General features: G+C 40.8%; 1 protein-coding gene across 2 annotated transcripts in view; it reads left to right on the top strand.

Annotated features, from left to right (window-relative positions):
* TESK2 (testis associated actin remodelling kinase 2) overlaps positions 1–27183 on the top strand; it is a 130406-nt gene that overhangs the window by 93577 nt on the left and 9646 nt on the right. The window contains exons 4-5 of one of the 2 annotated variants that reach the window (XM_044770671.2): positions 240–288; positions 23451–23597. In XM_044770671.2, the coding sequence (XP_044626606.1) occupies positions 240–288; positions 23451–23597 (196 nt within the window). The remainder of the gene's footprint in view (positions 1–239; positions 289–23450; positions 23598–27183) is intronic. The other variant, XM_044770672.2, reaches the window with a different exon arrangement.

The raw sequence follows: 27183 nt of genomic DNA on the forward strand, positions 1-27183 counted from the left end.
TTTAAGGCTTACTCTCCTCACTCTTCCACCATTGCTTTTTTACCACTCGATCTTGTCACAACCAGATGTTTCATGGTAAACTTAGACATTTACCAGCCTGGTGTCAAAGTTTGAGAGTCTCCTGGGTTGTACAGGATTGGATTGTTTCTAATGCCTGGGTAACTAAACTAATTTCTCTATATGGCAGTTATGTTCATGACCTTTTCATTTGTTTAACAAAATTTTGTTTTGTTTTGTAGGTTCATGGGTGTGTGTGTACATCAAGGACAATTGCATGCACTTACAGAGGTAAGACTTCAGTAAGTGTGTTGAAGTGACTACTTTGCTTTAGTTTCAGTATTTATGGTTCCATAGTATTTGTTACTTGCATATATAAGCAAAATGTATATGCATTTATGTTTATGCAAAAATGACAGTGTTAACAATGCTTTCTTTTGTTGCCTGGGTACAACGGCCATATCTCTTAATACTCTTGGATTCCCTCATAATACTTGCTGAGTACTCTGAGAATAGGAGTGTTCAAATATTATGTTGATTCTTGCTGCCCAGTTGACTACCTTGTAAGCTAAGGGATGGCATCACTTGGCTACAGACTCTATCATGGCAGTAAATTCCCAGACTACGCAGAAACGTTTGGTGTCCTGATCTAGAATTCCACTGTTGCTGCTCTAATTTCCTGATTGGTCTTATTACTCCTTGGAATCAGTTTACATCTCTATTCTCATTTCATTTTCAGCCTCTTCTAGGCAGATAAATATGTAATAGTCATTACTCAGCTTCTGAGGACGAGAGAATCTTCTCTCGGATAAAAGCTTCCCAAACTCAGATACTGAGTTACCAACTTCAGAATTTGCTTTAGTGCTTCTTAGAAACACAGATTCCTGGAATTTTCTAGGTTTAGTAGGTCTGCATAGGGCACATATGTATTCTTAAATGCTCCCCAGATTATTCTAATGAACCTCTAGATTTGAGAATCTAAGTTTTAGAATGTTTTCACATTCCTCCTTGAAAAGTAAGTACCAAAAGACAAAGTGAAGAAACTTAGGAAGGAAAATTGTTTAAGAGAATTGGCCAGGGGTATTGGTTTCCTGCTGGCTTAGTGCCTGGTATTAGTCCTTAATATCTTATGAAGGCACGTCCCATGTGCCCCACTCTCTGTCTCTTTTCTCAATTACTGAGGGTACCAGAGTGTTGGATGTTTTTAGCTATGGCTTGCCTCTTTTTTTTTTGAAAGGTTGGCACCTGAGCTGACATCTGTTGCCAGTCTTTTCTTTTTTCTTCTTCACCCCAAAGCCCCCCAGCACATAGTGGTATATTCTAGTTGTGCTCTGTGGGATGCTGCCTCAGCATGGCCTGATGAGCGGTGTCATGTCCGTGCCCAGGATCCAAACTGGCGAAATCCTGGGCCACCAAAGCAGAGTGCGTGATCTTAACCACTTGGCCATGGGGCCAGCCCCTGGCTTGCCTCTTATATGGAAGGCCAAAGAAGGTGGAATGGTGAGGTGGTTAAGAGCATGGCTTCTCAAGTCTTGATTGCCTTGGTTTGAATCTCTCTGTGCCTCAATGTTTTCATCTGTAAAATGGGAATAATAATAATAATAGTACCTGCCCCAGGGAGACTAGATAGAGAAGAGGACTAGTGGCTGAGCCCTAGAGTATTTTAATTTTAGAAGTCTCAGAAGGGCAGATTTAGAAGGAGTGAGGTAGGAAGAAAACCAGGAGAGCATGTTGGCCTGGAATGGAAAGAAGGAGTTTCAAGGAGGAAGGAGTAATTAATTGTGGCAAATGCTGCTGCTAAGATGATCACCTCACAGGAATGTTGTGAGGATGAAATGTAAAATGCTTATTTAGCAGTGTCTGGCATATAGTCGTTGCTTCATACATTTTAACTATTACAGCTTTTATTATTAACAGTGATTAGTCCCTCCTGAACTCCTTGAATTGTCAATGTTTTTCATTTGGTACTTAGATCTATACTGCTGTTAGTATCATTAAATTTAAAAAGACCCCTTTTATTGAAGTATAGCAGAAAAAGTACACATACAAAAAGTGTACAGCTCACTTGATTTTTGCAATTGAACACACTCATAACCAACATCCCAGATCAAGAAACATTTTCTGTGTATTTCTTATCTCAGAAGTGAGTCTGTAAATTCTTCAGAGACAAAATTCTCTCCTTTTCTCAAGTCATCTATATCTGCCAGAGCTCTGACACTAATAGTTGTAAAAATGTTTGTGCACTCCATGTTTATATCATTGTTCTCTGAAATGTGAGTTTATTGGAATGGCTTGTGTGTTGGTTTTGCTGACAAAGAAGAACCTGCTTTAAAATCTGTGATCATGTTGCAAATTTAGAAATGGAGTGTAGTGGAAATGGCAGAAATGAATGATCATAATGCAACGTTCTCTTGACCATGTTCCACTTAAATAATGTTTTCTGTTGCTTGTTAGCTTGTTTATAGCAATATACAACATATAGTGTGTGCTTTGTGAAAGAGAATTTTCAGTACCATTAATGAGATATTGACATAGCTTATGATATTAATAATTTATATTATGATGTTCATAGGCTGATGGTCATGAAGCCCAAATATCCAGATGTTCTTGGTTGTTTTCAGAAGGGAATCAGCAAAGGCCATCATGGCATAGCTCTCTGGGGATTCCTACATTTAATTACCTTATAGTCTGACTTGGCAGCACATCTATTGGTTTCACTGAGGATCATAAAAATAAATTACTAATAACATCTAGCACAGGACTTGGAACTGGGATGGCATTTAGTAAATATTTCTTGATTGATGGAATGCCTGCCCTCTACAGTAATGTGAGCATCATTCTTTCTCTTAAAATAGTTTGTCAATAATTACAGTAGACAAGCATAGCTCTTGTTAATGTCTGTAAAGTATTGCTATTATTAGGAAGAATATTTCTCATATACAGTAGTGATCTGGACTTTTCTTGGCTTGAACTATTTCCACAAGTCTTCCTTATAATTGTAGACATTAATTTAACTTGGAATAGTCAGACGCTTAGATGTGTTTTTTTTTAAAACTGCCTGTAGTAAGATTAGACTTCTGAGTTTTTAAGCAAATGACTTGTTAAAGAGAAAGCAGTTTTATAAAAGGGTAGACAGAACCTTTTAAGTTTAATGAGTTGAGTTAAGAATCCATATTGTATTGAGTAGGAATAGTCCTACAGTATGTCTTTGACCCAGAAGACCTAACCTTGTCTTTCATTTAGTCATGAGTATCAAGGAAGTGGAAATCTTTGGTTTTTAAAGACAGAAAATATAACCCTATGTGTCAGTTAACTATTGCTATATAGTATCCAACCACAAAACCTCAAAAGCATGCATAAACATTTATTTCTCATATGTCTGCAGCATTCAGCTGAGCTGAGCTGGGCCCAGTGGGCAGTTCTGCTGGCCTCTCTTGGGCTCACTCATGTATCTGCAGGTCAGCTGATGGTCTGCTCTAGGTTGGGCCTTGCTGCGGCAGCCTTGCTACAGCTGTTTCTCATCCTCCTTCTGGAACCAGTGGGCTAGCTTGGATATGTCCTTTTAAAAATGATACCAAAATAACAAGAGTATGCTAGTCCATTTGCACAAGCACTTTTCATGATTCCACTTATGTTCACGTTTGCTTGGCCAGTATCCCATTGGACAAAGTAAGTGACATACCTGAGTCTACATTGGGAGCATACTACAAAGTTACACGTCAAAGGGCATGGATTCAGTAAGGGGTAGAGAATTGGAACCATTGTTGTAGTCTCCCATGCTCTGTAAATATTCCAATCAGCAGATCAGAATTATTTGTCTTGAGCTGGCCCGGTGGTGCAGTGGTTAAGTGTGCATGTTCTGCTTCGGTGGCCCGGGGTTTGCTGGTTTGGATCCCGGGTGTGAACATGGTACTGCTTGGTAAGCCATGCTGTGGCAGACGTCCCACATATAAAGTAGAGGAAGATGGGCACGGATGTTAACTCAGGGCCAGTCTTCCTCAGCAAAAAGAGGAGGATTGGCAGCAGATGTTAGCTCAGGGCTTATCTTCCTCAAAAAAAAAAAAAAAACAAAAGAAGAACTATTTGTCTTTTCTACCCTGCTTACTTTACTGAGGGTAAAGATTTTTCTCTCATTTTAAAAATCATAACTACCAGTTATTATTATTATTATTTTTTTTTTGAGGAAAATTAGCCCTGAGCTAACATCTGTTGCCAATCCTCCTCTTTTTGCCGAGGAAGACTGACCCTGAGCTAACATCCGTGCCCATCTTCCTCTACTTTATACGTGGGATGCCTACCACAGCATGGCTTTTGCCAAGCGGTGCCATGTCTGCACCCGGGATCTGCACCGGCGAACCCTGGGCCGCCGAGAAGCAGAACATGCGCACTTAACCGCTGCGCCACCGGGCCGGCCCCAGCATAGGTTCTTGTATGTGTGGCATGTGTAGTATTTGTGGAGTTCAATTCTGACTAACTTTTTATATATTTTGGGTTATTTGAAAAGAGATTTCCTAGTTATTGAGTATTTTAGAATGTGTTTGAGTACAAGTAACAGAAAATAGTTAAATGGCCTTAAACAACAAAAGGGCTCATATAACTGGAATTCCACCAGTTTATTAGCTTAAGGGTTGGTTTAATCAGCAGCTAAATAGATGTTATCCAGAGATCCCATATCTTTCCATCTCTTTTTTTGTTTTTTTAAAGATTTTACTTTTTCCTTTTTCTCCCCAAAGCTCCCCGGTACATAGTTGTATATTCTTTGTTGTGGGTCCTTCTAGTTGTGGCATGCGGGACACTGCCCCAGCGTGGTTTGATGAGCAGTGCCATGTCCGCACCCAGGATTTGAACCAATGAAACACTGGGCCGCCTGCAGCGGAGCGCGCGAACTTAACCACTCGGCCACAGGGCCAGCCCCATCCATCTCTTTATCTTTACATTGTCAGCTTCATCCTAAGGTTTGCTATCATTTATAATCAAAAAGTAGTTGCCACCAACTTACATACTATATGTTTTCTCTTCCATATCCAAGATGGAGGTGGGGGGAGTCAAAGAAAGAGAGGAGAGAGATGCTGCTGGACAGATTATGCATCATCTCATAACGCTTTTCTTTTTAAGCTTGTTAAGAAAGGCACGAAGAGGGAAATATCCTCATAATCAAATAGTTTGGGGAACCTCTCAGCTCCTAGAAGATTGGGAATTGGGGGAATGAGTAAGGTATAAGGTTGTGGGGCAGAGGTTCAAGTGACTCTCTGGTCAAAGGAGTCAGCAAAAGAGTTGCTTGCCAGGTAGGATATCTTGGGGTCTCTCTTGCCTTTTCTGCAATGGAGAAACTATTCTTTTTTTCCACTCTGGCAATGAGAACCACTCAGTTATGAACACAGCAGTTGCTTGGCCTGGTGAGGTGACTCAGTCTCTTGACAGCAAAGTCACCTCAGTCAGGCAGATACTTGGTACTGAAAGAAATGCTCTTCGCTCACGAGGGCATGGGTCAGCCCTGCAGGCAGCTGAAGATAATTTTTTACTCAGATAGCCCTCATCCTCTGCTCACTCACCTTTTCCATTCCCACTCCACACCTTCTTTCTTTGTTGGAAGATAGTTACTTTGGAAATTCCTTGTTTATGTGGGTTGAAATGTGTTGTTTCTGAGTTGGTTTCTGTCAGACTTATAAGAAGCCTTATATAGTCAGAGAGCTTACAGTGAAAGGAAACTGTGGGTTCAGTGACCAAACTCATGCATTATTTATAAAAATGAGCAGCCAGACCCTGATTCCAGTTTCTTGATGTGCTGTTATATTGCCATTAGTTTTGCCTGCTTTTTTTCTTGTTTTTGTGTGGCCCAGTACAGAGCATTTTCACCTTATTTACCTTGAGCCAGATGTGAAATTGTCTGGTGCCTGGCATGGGTTAACTTTGGCAGCATGGCAATACCTATCTTTCAAGCATAGAGTAGCTTTAGGGAGGTTAATACTTCATGGTAATTAAGAGGACACGCCAAAGATACCAACGATTGCTTCTCTAATTCAGGGCTTCCTAAAGGAATGATGAGGGTAGGGGAAATGACAAAAATGTGTATTAGCATCTGCAAGGGAAGAAAGAGATTCACTTTATTTGTACCACTTTGAGTGAATCTACTGTAGGCTACTTATCAGGATAACAAAGAAGCCTGTTCCCCTGTTTGTTGGTGCATAACAAACTACTCTGAAACTGAATGACTTAAAGCACCTGTGTTACTTTGCTTGTGATTTTGTAGGTCAGGAATTTGGAAGGGCTTTGCTGGGTCTCTGATCCACCTGTGTCAGCTGGGGTAGCTGAGCTGGAGGACCCACTTCCAAGATGGCTGCTTCATTCACATGCCTTGTGCCATGGTGCTCCTGGGCTCTTCTTTTTCACTACATGGTGTCTCACTCTCTAGGTCATCTCTGTATGGCTTGAGCTTGGTGATCTTAGGATAGTTAGACTTTTTACCTGGTGACTGGTGAGAAGTACAAGCCGTCCGAGTGGAAGCTGCAAGACTTCTTACAACCTAGCTTTGGAAGTTCCAGAATGTCACTTAAGCTGCATACTGTTGGTCAGTTCTGGTTCAAGGGGAGAGGAATTATTAGTTTCTGTATCTCAATGACCATTTTTATTCCACTGTAGTGTCTTTCATGAACTCAGTATTTAGTGACTGGGAAGTGAGAAATTTCTTACTATGCCCTTACTTAGAAACTATTTTTCACCTTTTTTTTTTTTTTTGAGGAAGATTAGTCCTGAGCTAACATCTGCTGCCAATTCTCCTCTTTTTGCTGAGGAAGACTGGCCCTGAGCTAACATCCGTGCCCATCTGCCTCTACTTTATATGTGGGACACCTGCCACAACATGGCTTGACAAGCGGTGTGCAAGTCCGCATCTGTGATCCAAACCAGCGAATCATGGGCCGCCAAAGCAGAATGTGCTAACTTAACTGCTGCGCCGCCAGGCTGGCCCTAGAAACCATTTTTTAACATCCAGGTGTTACTCCAAGCTGTTAACTCTCAGATCTCCATATAGTAATAGTTGTTATTCATTATAATTCATATTCCTTTTTTCTGTCATTTCCTATTTTCCATTCAATTATTTTGCTAGTATTTCAAATACAACTTAGATCAGTTAGCTGTCACCATTTTCAGTCTTATCATTTTCTATTGTTAGAATCCTCGTTCCTCCAAATAAAAAATATGGAGTTAGTTTTGACTTTTTCTCATCTCTTAAATTTAATCAGTTCCCATTCCTATCCTATTTTCTTGGTGATCTCTTTCTGATTCTTCTTTCCCTGCCATGATCTTCTTCCATGGCTGGCTTCCTACAAATACTTTGTGACTGGTTTTCCCGTCTCTAGTCTTTCTTTGCTTCAATTTGATAAACTACTACTCCAATAATCCTCATTAGGCATACTTTGATAATGTGAGGCTTCTGTTTAAAAACTTCTGTTTAGCATTCGAGACTCTCTCTACTCTGATTTCAGAATAGAATCTCTCCCTTTAGTTACGTGGGTCTTTTTGCTGTCTTCTACACATGCTGGCCTTAGATGTGCCTTCCAGGACCTGGAATGCCCTTCTCTTCTCCCTCCCACTTTCCAACTCATGTCAAATCCCAGGTTCTCTAATGGAGTGTAGTCTTTTAAATAGGTCCCATAAAAATGCCCTGTGTGGCTGGGCCCATAATATATGTTTAGGTTGTGTTCATAGTTGATTGTTTAGTGTAGAACCAGCTCTAAGAATGCTGAATTAGCTCCAATGGAAAGAGCCAGAAGTAAAAAATAATTTGAAATGGGGCTGGCCCGGTGGCTTAGTGGTTAAGTTCATGTGCTCCGCTTTGGCAGCCCAAGGTTTGCAGATTCAGATCCTGGACACGGACATAGCACCACTTGACAAGCCATGCTGTGGTGGTATCCCATGTAAAATAGAGGAAAATTGGCACAGATGTTAGCTCAGCACCAATTTTCCTCAAGCAAAAAGAGGAAGAGTGGCAACAGATGTTAGCTCAGGGCCAGTCTTCCTCAAACACATTAAAAAAAACAAAGTGTGAAATGTTACATCTCAAGTTCTTTCACAATTAGAATTTTATTTATTTCATTTATGCTTATAAAAATAGCTAAAAGTGCTCCTATAAATACATGTTGGTATCCTCTTTACTTTTGAAAAAGGTAGCTTTTATTTAATTCTTTGGTTTGGTCATTTAGTAATAAAAAATCTCTAAATGTGGTACGTGTTTTCTGCCCTTATTTTTAGTAACTCTCTATGACATTTGAGAAACAAGAATTTGAGTTTGGCAGTCTAACCCACAAATAATAGAAGAGTTCATTTAGTTTACTTTATTCTTAAAGCAGTTTTCCCCTGACTTGCTCACTTGCTTCTGGCTCATTTATTCATTCCAAAATATTTATTGGGCTCCTGCTATGTGTCCAGCACTATTCCAGGTACTGGGGATATAATAATGAACAAATGATAATTTCTGCCCTCATGAAATTTACATTGTAATCAGCAGGGGGTGGGCAGAGGAGTTAGACTAAACAAGAAAACAAGTTGTAATATGTATGCTGTCAAGTGCTATGGGGTTTACAATTTCAAATATGTGGACAGGAAAGGTCTCACAAAAGAGGCAAAAATTAAGGAGGTAAGGGAACCAGCTGTGTGAATATCTGCAGAAAGAGTATTCTAGGCAGTGGGAACACCAACTGCAAAGAAATGGAAGCAGAAATGTGCCTGGTGTGGTTGAAGAACTCCAAGGAGGGTGATGTGGCTGCAGCAGAGAGAGTAAAAAGAACAGTTGTACATGGGGTCAGAGAGGAAACACGGGCCAGATCCCATAGAAACTTAGAGATCATTGTAAGAACTTCAGCTTTTACTCAGGACGAATTGTGAAGTCTTTGGGGGTTTTTGAGTAGAGGTATGACATCATGTGACATATTTTAACAGGATCACTCTGGCTACTATGTGGTGAATAGACTGCAAAGGAGGCAAGAGTGAAAGCAGGAAGACTAGTTAAGATGCTGTTGCAGAAGTCTGTGCAATAAATAAAGACTGTGCAAAAAAGATGAGAGATGATGATAACTTGGAGCAGAGTGGTAGCAGTGGAGCTGGTGTATCTGCATCTATTTTGAAAGTAGAGAAAACAGGCTTTCCTGATGCATTGGGTATGGGATGTGAGAAGATGAAAGAAATCAAAGATAACTCTGAGATATTTTGGCCTGAACACTTGAAGGATAGAGTTGCTGTTATTGGAGATGGAGAAGACTATAGGAGGTACAAGATGGGAGATGATCAAGAGTTCTGCTTTGAACAGGTTGAGTTTGAGATATTTATTGGACATCCAAGTGGAGATAACTTTATGGAACATCAGAATTCCAAGGAGTACTCTGAGTGATACCTTCCTTGTTCAGAACCTGTTTATCAGCCTTTTCTGATCAGGAAACATTTCATTGATTTGGAAGGAGGCATTTTTCAACTGTTGTATTACTTCCTGAGTAATAATAATGAAAAATCATTAGTTAAGTCTTTATTTTTTACTAAATGCTTTCTATGTGCCAGGGCCTGCTAAGCTTTTTTATCGTCTCTCTCTCTACATATTGTTTAATTATCACACAATCCCATGAAATAGGTAGTATTTTCCCCATTTTAAAGATGAGAAATCTGAGGCTCAGAAAGAAATTAATTTACCTAAGGTCTCTGAACTAAGTAGTGGAGCTGGAATTTGAATCAAGTTCTGGCTGACTATAAACTTGCATTTACTAAACTTTAAACATCTTGGGCTTGGCTGTTTTGTTCACTTCTGAATCTTCAGTAACTGGCTCATAAAAGCATGCAATAAATATTAGTTGGGTGAATGGATAAATGGATGAATGAATGAATACTGCTTCCCAACATTTGAGCTTCTAGCAATTAAACTGTTAGCCACAAAAACATCTGGCTCTTTCCAGGTCCTTTTGGCCATCCACTTGATGAATCTTTTCATAGTGTTGGTAGTGATAGACAGCAGAAGGATTTAGAAAATGCTTTAGGGGATTTCTAGCTAATCTTTCTCCTAATCCTCTCCATGATTTTGAAACTAGTGTAGCAATTGGATTCATAGAGCTCTTTTTGAGTTTAAGCTAAAACTGATTCTAATAGAAGTTTTGACTAGTGTGTTTCCTTTGTTGTTGTTTTTGTTAAATGGCAGTAATGGGATTTTTTTTCTTTTTCTTTTTTAAGATTGGCACCTGAGCTAATATCTGTTGCCAATCTTTTTTTTCTCCTTCTCCCCAAAGCCCCCCAGTACGTAGTTGTATATTCTAGTTGCAGGTGCTTCTGGTTGAGCTATGTGGGACGCCGCCTCAGCATGGCCTGGTGAGCAGTGCTAGGTCCGTGCCCAGGATCCGAACCTGTGAAACCCTGGGCCTCAGAAGCAGAGTGTGCGAACTTAACCACTCGGCCACAGGGCTGGCCCCTAGTATGTTTTCTTAACTTCCTAAGTGGTTTCATTCACAGGAATTAGATCTGTGTTGGCTCTTGAGAGCTGTTCCTACTTTGGATTCTGTAGCAAGTAGGACAATGAGAGGAGGGTGGTCTCTCAATATGCCTCTCACATATTCTTACTACTCAAGGACATTTCAGCATTCGTACACCTGATCCATAATCACTGTCTGCACTTTCTGTGTTTGCTTGCTCTTTATGTGGGTCTTTTCTTGTTATCACAGTCACCATTGTTTGCTTAGATAGAAAATTCTTAAATCAGTGATTTCCAAAGACAATCATAAGCATTTCTTTCCTTAACATGCTCGTTTTAGCACATTTCACCTTCCTATAGTAATTGCTTGTGTCTGTTTCCTACTCAACAAATAATTATTAAGCAGATGCTGTGTCAAGGGCCAGTTTAGGTGAACTTCAAGAAAGAGAAACTGTTCTATGAAAGTGGCAGAACAATTGTCTAAAGCCTTCTATAGTACTTGGCACAAGCAGCTGCTTAGTAAATGTTTGTTAAAGTAATTAATAACTCGTAAAAGTATTAGTATAGTGCTTACCTTTTCTACAAATGATAGTTCTCTTCCTTCATCCCTGACCTCTTCCATTTCCTATATCTTATCAATCATCTTTTCCTGTCCACTTCAGCTCCTTGCTATCTTGAATTCATTCATCTTACACCAGTTTCTTCTGCTATCAGCACCTCTTGCCAAAACCTTCTATCTAGTCTCCCTATCAGTCTTCTTCCTCACCTTAAATCCATATTGTCTGTATTGCCAGCCAGAGTGGTCCTTTGAAAATACAAATCTATTTTTTAAACCATCTTAGCCATTTTTAAGTGTATAGTTCAATAGTATTAAATATATTTACATTGATGTGCAAATCTTTTTCATCTTGAAAAATTGAAACCCTGTACCAATAAACAGCTTTCCGTCTCTCCCTCCAGGGCCCTGGTAACCACTTTCTACTTTCTGTTTCTGTGATTTTGACTGCTCTAGGTACCTCAGAGAAGTGGAATCATACAGTATTTGTCTTTTTATTACTGGCTTATTTCACTTAGCATGATGTCCTAAAGGTTCATCCACAGTGTAACATGTGACAGGATTTCCTTCCTCTTTTAAGACTGAAAAATGTTCTATTATAAGTATATACCACATTTTACTTACTCATTCATCCGTCAATGCACATTTGGATTGCTTCCAACTTTTGGCTATTTTGATAATGCTGCTATGAACATAGCTGTGCATACATATATTTGGATATATACCCAGTAGTGGAGTTTCTGGATGATATGGTAGGTCTAGTTTTAATTTTTTGAGCAACCTCCATACTGTTTTTCACAGTAGTTGCACCATTTTACAGTCCCACCAATAGTGCATAAGGGTTCCAATTTCTCCACATCCTTGTCAACACTTGTTATTTTCTGTGGGTTTTTTTTTTTTTTGGATAGTAGCTGTCCTAGTAGGTGTGAGGTGATGTCTCATTGTGGTTTGATTTGCGTTTCTTATTTGTTGCAGAGACTGTCTTTTTCCCATTGATACATGAGGGTTTATTTCTGGGTTTTCAATTCTATTCCATTGGTTTATATGTCTCTCATCTACTGTTTTGTTTACCACTAACAAATAGAAAGCAGGTCATTGAAGAGGTAGGGGTTGGGTGGAGGAAGTAGTCAGGCTCCTTCAGACACTGTTTTTCCATCAAGCTAAGGAAACTAAAGACCAAGTTCTTAGATATTGGGAGACTGGAGAGTTAGCTAGAGGGTGCCACAGTTAAGGAGGACAGTTGTGTTTAGTGTGATTCTTTTTTTTTTTTTTTTGAGGAAGATTAGCCCTGAGCTAACATCGGCTGCCAATCCTCCTCTTTTTGCTGAGGAAGACTGGCCCTGAGCTAACATCCGTGCCCATCTGCCTCTACTTTCTATGTGGGACACCTACCACAGCATGGCTTGCCAAGCAGTACCGTGTCCACACCCAGGATCCAAACCAGTGAACCCCGGGCTACCAAAGCAGAACGTGCGCACTTAACTGCTATGCCACCGGGCTGGCCCCTAGTGTGATTCTTATTCTCTTCACTAACTTGTTTCTCTTGATAAAGCTACCATGAATTACTTTGGCCATCTGGCAAGGATGCTATAGAAGGAAACTGTATGATATGGGGCTTAGATTGGATTGCCTTTCAGGTCTATTCCATCATATTATATTGTTATTCCATATCCTTGAGCATTGTTTTCCCCGTGAACATGTACCTTTGAAAAAATTTATCTATCTATGGCAAGTGAAATAAACAAGGACAATCTAATGTATATATTTTTTGGTACCGACTAACTTATGCTGTACATAGGGTCGCAGAAATACTTTTCTGAGAGTACCTAAAAGGTAAGGAGATATTCATGAAGATCAGATAGAAGAAGATTAAAATTTTGAGAGATAGATAGAGGCTAGACCTTGCAGGCCATGGTAAGGATTTTGAATTTTATTTTAAATACAGCAGGAAGCCATTGAAGGATTTTAGACAGAAGAGTAATATGATACAATTTGTATTTTAAAAATAGCACTTCAGCTGCTCTGCGAAGAATAGATTGTAGAGGGACAAAAGTAGAGGCAAGGAGACAAGTAAGGAGAAACTTACATTAGACATTATATGAGACATGTGGGTAGCTTGAACTGGGGTGGTATCTGTGAAGATGTTTAAAGATCTGTTTTAGAAATGGAAGCACAAGGTCTTGGTAGTGACTTTGATAAGGAGGAGAGTAAGGAATCAAATGATGCCCAGTTTCTAGGTATAGGTGTAGGTGGTGGTCCCATTTACTGAAATGTGGAAAACTTGGAGAGTGCAGCTGGACTACCTGGCCTCCCTCAGCTGTGTGTGTGTTACCTGAGAAATATTTTTTTGAACATAATACTGTAATTGGCATAGTGTCTTCACTATAGAAGACCAGACTCAATCTTTGTCTGAGCCTTTTAAGGACAGCACACTGTTGTATCTTAAGGCTCTTCCTTGGACAAGACCTCCCTTGTCTAAGCTCTGAAGACTGAAGTAGCTGATGAAAACTGACTCATGGGGAGTGGAGAAGTGATCCTTATATGTAGATAGATGATTAGGGACACTTTACGGAATTCATTCATTAGTTCATTCAACAAGTATTTGTTGGGGCCTACTCTCCCAGACACTGATCTAGGCACAGCATTGAACTTTGCTCAATGAACTCTTGAAGTGAAGTTTGGACTTTCTGAATTTATTTGGAAAGTATTTCAGAATTCAGTGCTATGGTCATTCTATGCTTCTAGTCATGTAGGAAAATTTTTACAATTTAGAACCCGCAAAACCCTTCGGAATGACATCATATCCAGATCTGCTGCTTTGCTTGAATTGAGAGTTGGTCTGAGACCACCCTTAGCTGCTTCCTAGAGAGTCCCAGTGGCTGACAGAGGAAAGATAATTTTGAACAAGTTGGTAAAATAAATCTAGACTGACTTCACTCAAGATTAACCATCTGATTTTTCTTATTTACTCTCTCATTAAAGAGGGCGCATCCTTCTGACGCTTGAGATTGTCTGAAACCAAGGAAAAGAAAAGGCTCTCCCTTTTTCCTTGAGGACGTAGATATTTATGTGTACACTAGACCTCAAAGTTGTTTTCTCTGCAGTAGAACCAGAACTGGCTGGATCTTCTTTCCCTCCCCCTTCTTTTGATAACTCTAAGTAGTCTATGAATTTCTGTGAACTTAAGGGTATTTAGTTACCTGTCTGACCCTTAGCTTTCAGGGGAGATTTCTGCCTGCACTTGAAGTGACTATTGGGCTGGGAAGCTGTCTTCCACATAGCAAATTGGAAACCTTTCCTCTCTTTTGACCTGCCTCCCTACCATTTGCCACTAGAAGATACCATTTGAGCTTGTACTTTACCTCCTTGAACTTCTGCTTGAGTTCTTCCTTATACAGACGCCAAGTAGGCAAAGGAAGTAGAAGAAATAATTGGTTCATTTGAGGACAGAGTCTCCTTTGATATAAATCACCTTAATTAGAAACTTAACCTATTTTGGTTTCTAGTTTCATTTTGTCCACTGTCAGGCCCCTCCTCCTCAGATCTTTTGGGCAGAGAAGGTGCTTTGTCTTCCTTAATGGCTTGCTTTGTTCACTCTGAGCCCAATTACCAGGTGAATGTCAGAGATTTTTGTCTGAATCAGGAGAGTGTGGGGTTGTAATAGACGTAGGGTAGCAAGCTGGAGGGAAGAACTCTCTTAAACATGACCCCAGTAGCCATGTCGCTGGTAGAGTTAGTATGTATTTGGGGATAGGGAAGCAGACTGCATGAGGTGGTCAGGAGCGCTGGCCTGACTTTAAATCCTTGCTGAGACCACTGATTGCTATTAAAGCTTCATAGGGTAAAGGGAACAGTCTTAGTATTATCTTAGTTTATTTCTTTGAGAAGATTTATTCTAAAGAGTTATCTTTTAATGTTTACTTTGTTTAAACAAATTTGATTTTGATTATGAGATGTTTGATGTAAGAGTTAAAAATCTGTGGGGAAAGCTTAATCATACTTTTTTTGAATCTTGTGGGTAAAGTCATGTTGATGTTTATAATACCTTACATGCATAGATAAACACTCATACTACTTCAGGTACATTAAACAAAGTTATGTTCTTAAAGTGGTGAATGGGTTCATACCGAGTGTCTGTGGGAAGTGTGAGGGAAGCAGGGGAGATAGCTTCATGGGTTCTTCTACTTGGCTTTCAGCTGCTGATAAAAGAAATATCTTCTGTAATTTCCAAAAGGAGATCTGTTATATTTTTTAGTCCATGTGATTCTGGCCACTTTAAAGAGTCTGCTGATAGGGGGGTAAAAGGATCCTCAGAATTTCATATTACTGAATGGTTAAACAGACTGTTTTGTATTTCACTTTATATCCAATGCTACCATAGTATCTGCCATATAGTAGGCATTTTTAAGGTGTTTGTTTTGCATGGTATTTATCAGAAGATTCCTCTAAAAGCTTGTTTCTCTTTTTGATCTTAAATTATATTAATGACTGAATTGGGAGGGCTTCCAATAAAACAAGGAACTTACAGCCTGCCTCCATTTATTTAAATGTACTTGATCATTTGTTCATTCAACAATTTATTGTTCACTTCACTGGATAGTGGACTTACAAAGTTGAGAAAGACCTGGTCCCTGCCATCAAGGTTAGACTACAATGTGATAAGCAATAGTGGAAATACATACAGGGGGCTAAAGTAGCACAAAGTATGGGATAGGGCACAGGAAATGCTTTCCAAAATAAGAGGCTCGAGCTGGACTTGGAAGGATGAGTGAGAATTAGCAAAGCTATGAAGGGGAAGAAGAGCATTCTGTGCAGTAGGTAAGCATATATCAAAGTAGAGAGAATGAAGCATTTAAATATTCTGAAACAAACTTTGGGTTCCCTTTCTCTTTGAATCAGTTCATTACCACCGACTGTTTAGTCAGGCAGGCCCTGGTGGACCTCCTGCAGTAGAGGCTGAACCGTGGCAAACTTAGGCCTTGGCAGATGTACGGATGTACACTTGTAGTGGCTGTGGAACCTCGAGCTGAGAACAGGAGGCTCCTTTGGAGCACAAGCCTCCCACAGGGCACTCTTGGGATGCCTGTCCTGGAATTACCCAGGGCAGTAACAAAGCTTTCTTTTCTTCTTTAAACCAAACTAGCAGGATGGGATGTCTGCTAGCCTTTGTGTTTGGAGCCGACCAACAAACATCCAGTGGCTAGCACAATGGCATTGTTGGGCTTCAGTGAAAACTAGGTCGGGGCCCAGGCCCTCCTCTGCAGAGGGCCCTTCCAAAGAACGGAGGCCACTGAGTTGGCTATTTGGCATTAATGCTGATTTCTGATGGGTTTCTGATGTACTGAAGGCACATAAGATTATAGAATTTCTTCTCATTGCTTCTCTGAACACCTCAATTTGGAATCTCCAAGCTGCCTTTGACTCTTTTTACTCAGTTCTCTTATTGACCACTCGGTTGCTAAATCCTTTAGATTCTGCCTCCGCGTCTTCTAACTCTAGCCCACTTTTTCACGCCTATAGTAGTACACTAAGTCAGGCGTTTGGTCACCTGTCATCTGGACTGTTGCAGCACCCTCCAAATCTTCCTCTAGTTCCTCCTCTATCCTGCTACCAGCATGATCTTTCTAAAAGTTTCTTAGGGCTGCCATAACAAAGCCCCACAATGTGGGTGGCTCATAACAACAGAAATTTATTCTCTCACAGTTCTGAAGGCTAGAAGTCCAAAATCAGAGTGTTACAGGGCTGTGCTCTCTCTGAAGGCTCCAGGGGAAGATCCTTCCTTGCCTCTTTCTAACTTCTGGTACTGTTCCTTGGCTTGTAGATGTGTCACTCACATCTCTGCTTCCTTCATTACATGACATTCTCCCTGTGTGTTTGTGTCTCTACTCTTGTTTTTGTAAAGATACCAGGCAGTCATATTGGATTAAGGGCCTACACTGCTCCAGTATGACCTCATCTTTACTTGATTCCATCTGCAAAGACCCTACTTCCAAATAAGGTCATATTCACAGGTACCAGGGGTTAGGACTTGAGCATATCTTTTTGAGAGATATAATTCAACAAACAACAGATCATGTTATACCTTTACCTAGAAACCTTTAGTGTTCCCTATGGTCTGCCAAATTAACAATAGCTGTTTCATCTTGGTGTTCCAGAACTTCTACAGTAATAATAAATATAATAATAATAGCAATAATAACGCCTGACATATATTGAGAACTTTTTTTTTTTTTTTGCTGAGAAAGATTTGCCCTGAGCTAACATCTGCTGCCAGTCCTCCTCTATTTTTTTGTATGTGGGACAGCTCCACAGCATGGCTGGTCTGTTTCTGGGATCTGAACCACAAACCCAAGCTGCCGAAGTGGAGCACGCAGAACTTTAACCACTTGGCCACGGGGCCGGGCCCTTGAGAACTTTCTTTGACATTGTTCTAAGCATTTTACACATCAACTGATTGGATCTTCATAATTCTGTGGGTTAGGTACTATTATTATTTCCATTTTATAGATGAGTGTTAAAGAAATTGAGTGACCAACCTAGGGTCACACAGCTAGTCAGAGGTGAGATTTAATCCTAGGCAGTCTAACTATCCGGTATGTGGACTTCATCACTATACTGTACTGCCCATCTTAATTTTTTAGCTTTATCCCTTCTCTTCTATTTATACTTTATGCAGGAAATAAAAGGAATAACTACTGATCTCTGCACTTTATCTTTGTGTTCCTCTTGCATAGAATGTCTTTCTCACTCTCAGCCCTACATATGGGCTTCCATAAAATGGAACTGACTCCTCAACAATGAATGATTAGCCATGCCTAGGTGGGGGAAGGGTATTCCAGGTAAAGGGACCAGCATTGTGTACAAATGTGCACGTAACCATGGGTCAGATCTTTATAAGCAGGAGTGAAAGGCTTTGTATGCCGTACTAAGGATTGTGGGGTTTATCCCAAGAGTAATAGGGCATCACTGGATAATTTTAATAGGGGAGTGGCTTTGTGTTGGCATGTAAGAAGGGGACAAGAAGACTAGTTAGAAAGCTAATGGAGTAACCCAGGGGAGGGATGATGATGATAAGACATTGACATTGGGGACAATGAGTTGTATACTATGAGCTAAGCACTGTGCTGGACATACTTTGTATATCTTATCTCTTTTAAAGACTCCCTGCCTTGATTAAACACCAAATCCTATAGGTTCTACCTCTGAGATGTCTCCAGATATTAACCTCCTTTCCATTCTTGCTACCATTGTCTTATTCAGGCCTTTGTTACTTCCCACCTGGATGATTCCAGAAGACTCCCAACTGTTCTCCTAGCCTCAATTCCTGACTTTTCCATACAGTTTTCACATTACTGTTAGAATGATATTTCTATGTAGCATGTCTGATCACGTTATTGTTCTGTGTGAAAAAAAGTTGTTATTTGATTATATGTCATCAGTACTAGCCTGTGAACTAGACTAGACTAGACTGTGAGTTAAGAGCAGAGACTGGGCCCACTTATCTTTGTGTTATCACATAGTAGGTTTTCAGTGTTTATGTAGGTGGATGGTTGGAGAGATGGATAGATTTCCTCAGGACAACCCTGCTAATCAGGTGGCAGCAAACGATCTGTTAGTTGGATGGCAGCACATTTATCTGCCTTGGGTAAGTGCCCTGTTGGGTAGATGGGTAGATATTTCAAAAAAGAATAATAATTCTTATAGCTGATATTTTCTTCAGAGCATCTCTGGATATGCCTTTGAACCACTATTCAGAGATAAGCTTGTTTAGTTGCAGATATCAGTACATTGATAATTCAAAGTAAAAAAAAGCAACCATTTTGTTTTATTCTTCTGACTGGTTACGATTGGGTGAGGCTACTGCAGCTGACTAGAATCAGCAAGAATTGGGAAGAGGGGCCGGCCCGGTTGCATAGTGGTTAGGTGCGCGTGCTCCGCTTTGGCGGCCCAGGGTTCACAGGTTCAGATCCTGGGCGCAGACCTTGCACCACTCGGCAAGCCATAGTGTGGTGGCATCCCACATAAAATAGAGGAAGATTGGCACAGATGTTAGCTCAGCAACAATATTCCTCAAGCAAAAAAAAAAAGAGGAAGATTGACAACAGCTGTTAGCTCAGGGCCAATCTTCCTCATTAAAAAAAAAAAAAGAATTGGGAATAGGAGTCTTGGGTGTAGTTAGTGTCACCTCAGGGAGAGGTAAATATTGCCTAGTACTGCTCCAGAATATTCACTGGCAGCATGTTTATGTGTCTGTCAGTGCCTGAGCCAGTACCATCAGAGCCTGTAGAGGATATATGCAAAGAACCATACTCTCAGCCTAGACAACTCCTATCTTTTAGGATCCAATTCACTTGATCTTAGCCAAAAGGCCGAGAAGCGATTCTTTTAGGATCCAGTTCAGATGTTACTTCCTCTCTGAAACTTTCCAAACTCCACAGGCAGAGTCAGTTTCTACTTTCATAACCCAAGTATTTACCTCTGCTAAAGGGTTATTGGTATCATTTACTTACCTGTGTGTCTTTCCCTGGACTTCTTTAAGGTATAAACTGAGTGTTATTCATCTTTATATGCCCACATTTTCTATGTGCCAGACACTCTTCTAATCACTGGGGGATTTAATGCTGATGTAAATGGACAGGTCCTTATTCTCATATGGAGGTGGCAAGAAGGGGAGGAGTGCTCAATAAACATTTGTAGAAATAACCTGAGTTGATATTCCTGAGTGGAGAACTGAGTGTTCACTTACCTGTCCCTTCATGATTTTTTTTAGGGTATTGGCATTTGATTTCTTGCTTACGTAATATTGTTTAGTCACCAACACACATTTATTGAGTGCCTTCTAGGAAAGGGGTCTGTAACGAAATCAAGTATCAAACACAAATGAAATGGCAGAAACTCTGTTATCGTATTTTATTAGACCATGAGGAGGAGAGGCAGGTTTCAGTATAGGTAAAGTTGAGGTCACTGTCACTGAGAGGTGTTGAAGTACCTATAACTCCTTTGATTGGCTGATATTATGGTTTTCTGAACTGGAAAGTTTAAAAGAACGACAGTGAAACGTAAAAATTTCTCTCTCTAGTAGGTTATTTAAATGCATTGTCAATACCTTAGGTTGTTTTGTAGGGCTGCCCGAGGGAGTGGTGTGGAAGAAAACGAAAGCAAAGCAGCTGTTATCCCCAGCCCGGAAAGCTGAATGTGCTCGTGCAGTTGCTCTTGCTTCTGCTCCCCACAGAGGGATTTAGTCAAAGGACACACCAGCTGAGTCTGCTCCAGAAGTTGCTTATGGGGAAGTGAGTGTCCTAACTAATGGGCACACAGAGCTTGTAGCGACTTACAAATCTTCCTTGTTGGCAGACCTCAAACTTCCTTTCCTCATTCGTGCAAAGCTCTTAAGACACTGAGAAGTTGTGGTTTCTGAGGGCCCAGAGGCTTATCAACCCACCAAAGAATTCACCAGAGGCAGGCAAGAGACGTGGGTTGTAACAATAAACTCCATTTGGTTTCCCTCTCTCGTCTTGGTTTGTGCTTTTTCTGTCTTGCCTGGAAAAGCCAGAGCCTACTAGCCAGTGTGATTCCTCTCCTTGTCTCACCTTTCTCCTCTGCTCTCCACCCTCTAGCTTGGTCTGTGGATTTCTTAGGACTTCAGAGACATGGCTGAACAGAGTAAACATGTGTTTCTCTGAACCAGAGTCAAGAGTCCTGGCTTAGCCTGGCCCACGGAGAGTGCACATACAGCCTTTTTCGTCATAGTCTTTTCTGCCTGGCCCTCAATTGGGAAACCTAAGTCAGGCCTTCCGTGTCACACTGTCACCATGCCAAAGAAGTAACTTCCCCCTCTTCAGACTTTTTTGCTCTTAGAGTTCAAGAAATTGGTCTGCATGATTAGATGCCAGCTTCATTGCCCCCATGTAGCTTCCAACCTTGCAAGTTCAGTTTCATTTTTAGCAAATGGGAACCTCAATGTGAACCGTAGACAGATCCAACTAGAGTGAGGAGACGAAGGCACTGTGCTAATGCCGTCATTATGCCTCATTTTGAGATTGCCAAAGATGGATTATCAAGCAGGATGAAGCAGATCGACAGGTTTCCCTTTTGAGAAGTTAGGTATATTTTTAGCCATTCTCTCTGCCTTGCCAAACCTGCTCTGCCTCATCCAGCGATCTGAAGTGCTGCATCATGCTGCCCCCAGCTGGTTCTTTTTGGTGTTTATGGTACTACATCAGAAAATCTCAGAGTATATGACACTTAAATTTTTCTAAGCAGTTTTATATTCTCAGCACTTTTATATATTTGTATTAGAGGCTCAGAATAACATTGTGAGTTATATGGATCAAGGGTTATCATACCTTGGTGGGAAAACTGAAGGATAGCCTTATTAGTTGATTTGTCCAAAGTTAAATGGCTATTTAAAGGCAGATTTGGACTAAAATTCAGATCTCCTGCCTCCTATCCCATTAGGTTCCCTAGTCTTTTGTAAATTCAATATCCCTCCAAAAATAGGTATTAAGAGCTTAATTTTAGGCTTAGATAAATTTGCCCCTTTTTCTCCCTTGGAAGGAAGAGGGAGATAATACATCATGTAAAGTTTGAATAAATTCATCAACCTAATTGGCAAAATTTTTGAGTTCCTCTTCTGCATGAGGCTCTCTGACTCAGATGCTGTGGCCTCTAACTCTCCAATATAATGTAGTGATAAAGAGCATGGACACTGGAGCCAGACTGCCTGGGTTTGAACCCTGGTTCTGTTGCTTAATAATTGGGTAACCTTGAGCAAGCTGCTTAACCTCTAAATGTCTTTTGTGGAATGAGAATAATAGTATACTTACCTCATAGGGTTATGTGTAGATTAAATGAAATAATTAATGTAAAGTTTTTAAAATAGTGCTTGGCACAAAGTAAGCACTATATAAATAATTATTAGCTGTTGTCATTATTATTAACATCATCATCTCTGTATAAATATGTTTATTTTCTCTTAAAAAAAAAAAAAAAAAGCAAAGCAGCCCTTCATGGGTATGTAGGAATGATACACAGACAAATTTCTTGCAAGAGTACATCCTCACATAGTTTTTCCATAGCCTTATCTCCTACTCACCCCTCAGTTCACTTTGGTCTTAACCACTTTACTGAAACTGCTCTGGCCATGGTTGCCGGTGACTTCCTACTTGCAATTCAGTGGACACTTTTCATGCTCATCTTTCTTGATCTGTAGCATTTGATACTTTTGGTCATTTCCTCTTTGGAATGTTCTCCTTCTTTGGCTTCTATGATGACATTCTTGCTTGGTTCTTCTTCTCCCTGCTCCTTTAAATGTTACCATTCCTTGGGATTCTGTTAATTTCCCACCTTACATGTTATCCCCTGGACAATTTCATATACTCCTTGGCATCAGTGACTTCTTTAGCTCAACGTTATTACCTCTAAATGTTAGTCTTTAGCCTAGACTTTGTTCCTAAACTTTAAACCGACTTTCTATAGAACATCTCACACCTTGGCTGTCCCACAAGCCTTTAAACTCAACATATTGTAGCTGAACTCACTATCTTTTAACATTGCTGCTTCTTCTAAAAATCTGCTTCTCTCCCTATATTTTGGATATTTAATAATGGCATCCAGGGGCCAATAGCCTGGGATCAGCCTAGAGCTTTTCACTGCTCTCATCCCCCCATCCAGGCAGTCATCAGGTTTTTCTGACTCTGCCATCTAAACACATCTTGAATCTTGCTCTATTTCAATGCCTCCACTATTGCTGTAACTTAGGCACCCTTCTTTCACCAGGATTATTGCAATAATCTCCTAACCTATTTTCCCTTCTCCATATTCTCCACTCAAATCCATCTATTATACCATTGCTAAGATAATCTTTTCTGTAAAAAGCAAATAGAACATGTTGCTCTTCTGCTTAAAAGACTTATTTTGTTCCGTATAGACAGGATAAAGTCCACATATCTTAGCAAAGCATAGCAGCCTCACCTACCTCTCCTATTCATGCACTCTGGCCATATTGAGTAAGTTAGTTTCCTGAATGCACCAGGCACTTAACCTATAACTTTACATACATTGTGCCCTCTGTGTGGACTGTGTTTCTTTCCTGCTCCCCTAGGTCATCTTTTAAACTCCTTATTTCCTCTGTGCAGCTTTCTCTGACATGCCCAGATTGAGTTAGTAACTTTGTCCTCTGCGCTGCATAGTGCTGTCGTACCTGTACAACGCTGTATTTTAGCACTTACCACATGATGTTATTTGTCTGTATCCCTTAAGAGATTGTGATCTCCTCAAAGGAAGGTATCTTTGTGTGCAGTACCTACCATAGTGCCTGGATGCAGAATAAACCCTCAGTAAGTTTAAAAAAATAAACAGTCTCTATCTTCTAGGTGTTTACTCTTTAGTGGTTTTACCACCAGTCCTAACGTTCCTGACAAATGGTAGCTGGGTTTTCCTTCTGTTTTGCAGTATATCAACTCTGGAAACCTGGAACAGTTGCTAGACAGTAACCTGCATTTGCCCTGGACTGTGAGGGTGAAACTGGCCTATGATATAGCAGTGGGTCTCCGCTACCTTCACTTCAAAGGCATTTTCCATCGGGACCTCACGTCTAAGGTATGAAGGCTTTACTCGCACAACTCTTCGAGACACCATCCTCCATTACCAAGAAAGCTGTGTTAAGAAACCAATCATTAATGAGGTTTGAAATGATGGAGATCTCTTATAGATTTAACATTTAATCACAGAGGATACAACTTATTACTCTGTATAGCTAGTCCTTAGAAAGCCAATCTTGGCTCACAGCAGGTACCTTTCAGTATTGAGCCAGGCAACACATATGTCCTGAGAACCTTTACGCTTGATTTCTCTCTCTTGAATGTGTGTTGCAAGAGCAGATGGCATGAAGAGGGTTAAGAGATTCTTGCCTTATAGGAGTGACACAAGGCAATATAGGAGTCAAGGCAATATGGTAGCCTCTCTCTCAGTGTTCTCTCTCATGGCCTCCAGGAAGTAGCTCTTAACTAAGAACATGAGTTCAGTGATTTTTAGTCACTTCAGTGCAGGTTTTGAGGGCCATAACGTACTGACCCATCTTCTGTCTGTGTGATTGAGTTTCTGCCATCCTGCCAGTTCCTCTTTGGCGTCAGCTGGTCTCTGTAGTATTCTCTTGCTGTCCAAATTGCTGTGTGACCAGGTTAGAAAAGAGTTGCTTTTAGAGAACATTGGCCATGCTACATGGCAGGCACCTCAGGGCCAAGTGACCCAGGACACTACCATGACAAGGCTTATGTAAATAGCACTGTTTGATCATTTATGTGGGAACTATAAATCATCTAATATGACTTCTGTCCAGGAGCTGATCTAAAGTCTTCTAGGGAGGTATACAGGAGTTTTGTACCTGCCCAAGAATAGCTGTCATTTCATTCCTCACCCTCAGAACATACATATGCACACACACACACATGCATGCACATATTCCCATACGCCTTCTGTCATGGATGAGGGGTAGGGAACCTGTTGTAAGAAGTTTGCAAAGGGAACAAAAGCAGGCTGTGCTCTCAGAGCCAGTAAGGCCTAGAGCAGTGAGTCCCTGGCTACCTCACATTAGAATGTTTCCGGTGTTCCAAACATCAGTGCTGTCCCTGAGGGACCCTGGCCATTGGTTTATAAACTACGCCATAGAAAATAGCTTTGGGGAAGTGATTGTAGGGCCTTTGGGTGTGGCAGGGCCATTTGTAGTTAGCTGCATTGTTAGTGAAGTTTAGCTGGCAGTGGAATCTGGTGACCAGCTGAGGCCTAGTTAGGAGGAATCCTTTATCTTCATTGGTACCTGCAAGGACTGGACAGTTGGACAGCTGGGACCTGGAAGGTGGTATCTTATCCTTTCATCAGCCTTTTCTCCTCCCCTTGAATGTTTTAGAAAGTCAAGACTAAGAAAACTGCACTTGTTCCAGGCAAATGGGTGGACACTGCCTTCAGTTGATAGCCTACTCTTACCTCAGGCATTCAGCCAAAATCAAATCTTTTCTTCCTACTCAGAGAACACCATTTCTTCCAAGGTGGAGGGGAGATCATGAGAAGTTATCTATCAGTCACACAGTTATTTCCTCCACACCTACATCAGTGTCTCCTGTGTCTGGCACCATCGATGAAAGAATGTTAATAAAGGACAGTTTCTGACCTAGAGGTACTTACAGTCTTGTTGGGAAAACAAACTAAAGAACAGTCCATGGCATTTTATAGTTGAGTGTTCAGCTATAGACTATAAGTTTTCAGAGAAAGGAAAGATCACTAGGCTAGGGTAGCTAGGCTTTCTGGAGGAGAGCTCTTGCAACGAGTTCATCATCTTCCCTTCTGTGCCCCCAGAACACTTTGTCCTATTGTGCTAGTGTCCAAGGGTGGTTCTGTTGGGGCTTGTCATGTTGCATTATAAAAATTACTTGCCTTGTTGGAACCGATAGGGTAAGATCATCATCCTTTGGTTTTCCCAATAGGGAGTGGATATTCCCAGTGTTGGTTGGTTCAAGATGAGCAACCAGGAACTTAAGAGAAAGAACCCTGTGTCTCTGGGCTCTGCTTTCTTGGGTCTGAACTTTAAGGAGGTATTGAGGATACTTCCAGGTGGTGAGAACAAAGGACTCTGCAACCTGGAGATAGGCTGAAAAGTGCACTGTAGGGAATCTCAAGTTGAAAAAAAACAAGTGGATTTTAGAATTCAATTTGAGAGATTGTCTGTGTTCATTGCCCTTTTATCATCTCTGAGCTTTTGGTAAAGTTTTGTCTGAATGTTTCAGCCTTGTTGTAACTGTGTTGCAGGGATTAGGGAGAGGGTTGTATGTCTACACCTAGGCCAAAGCAGCCCCACCCAGGAGACCTGTGTACTGGTGACAGTGACCATAAGAATGAGAAGCCCCGAGGGAGAAATAAAGCTAAAGGGACGGAGTAGGGCTTTGAGGTTTCCAAATTATCTCATTTCCAGCCTTGGGTCTGAGTTTGATTTCTTTAAGGACAATAAAATATGGTTTACTTATACTTTCGTAGTGTACACTTGATATTATTTGATTGTTCTGTTGTGCTGTGTCTCCCACCAGCATCCAGGTTTCTCAAATGCTCCTCTTAATCACCTTTTTATTCATGGCACCTAGAGGATGCACTTGATAGCACAGAGGCATCTGCTCAAGAACTGAGATGTTGAGTCCCAGACCCAGTTTTGTCCCACCTCTCCAAAAGACTTCAGTGACCTTGGGGACTTCAGTGGTCCCAGCCTGTAGAAGAGATTCTGCCTTCACGTCATAGGAACAATCAGTCTGGGCTTCGGAGCTAACAAGAGGGATTTAAAGTAGTAGGAACATGTTCCAGGTGGGCAAACCAGAGCAGAGAGAAGCAGATGCCTTTTTCCAAAAGATCCTGAGCCTGTGGTAGAGGCCAAGAGGACCCCTAATTTCCGATCAGATGCCTCCTGAAAGCAGTACTGCCTTTGTAGGACTCACACGGCAGTGGTTTCTACAATACTGCTTTCAAGAGTGAGAAGTCTGTCAGAGCTGTTCAATCTAATTTTGTAATTACTTCTAAGAAACACCCTGATACAGATATGTGCAGTGGTGATGCTGACAGTTTACTTGGAAGGAAGTGGGAGGTAGCGTGGCTTTAAAAATATTCAGTTCGTGAGCTCCATCAAGAAATGGCAATAACCACACACAGGCTTTTACCAGTAGCTCTAGGAGTAACTAGTACAACTGTACATGAGGCTTGGCTCTCAGGGGCAGCTCAGAGAGTGGTTTCTTTCTGCTTAATACCATTACTTCCTGGGATGAGGCAAGCATCCCTGGTCTTCTTTGGTTACCCCTAGGAATATGAATTATGAATTGTACCTCTATTCTTGGTTGTTGGGTTTTTGTTTGTGTTTTTTTCATTGACTGTAAAGAAGCCACCGTGGTGATTCTACCAGAGTCAAAAGCCTATCCAGCTATAGAGTCTTAGGCTGTACCACACAATGAGGAACAGAAAATGCCAACTTTCAGAGACTGAAGAGAGCATGAATTAGGAACAAAGCTGAATGCTGGATGGATGTAGAGCGTGTCTGTGAGGGCACCCTGTGGTTGTCTTTTATAACGAGAACCATCAACAGCTTTTGGGAACCATTTATACTGTGCTATTAGAGGGTATAGTATTGGGGACACAGAAATTACTGTAACTCAAT

This window comes from Equus asinus, chromosome 5 (genome assembly GCF_041296235.1).
Source record: "Equus asinus isolate D_3611 breed Donkey chromosome 5, EquAss-T2T_v2, whole genome shotgun sequence".
In the NCBI taxonomy this organism is placed as follows: domain Eukaryota; kingdom Metazoa; phylum Chordata; class Mammalia; order Perissodactyla; family Equidae; genus Equus; species Equus asinus.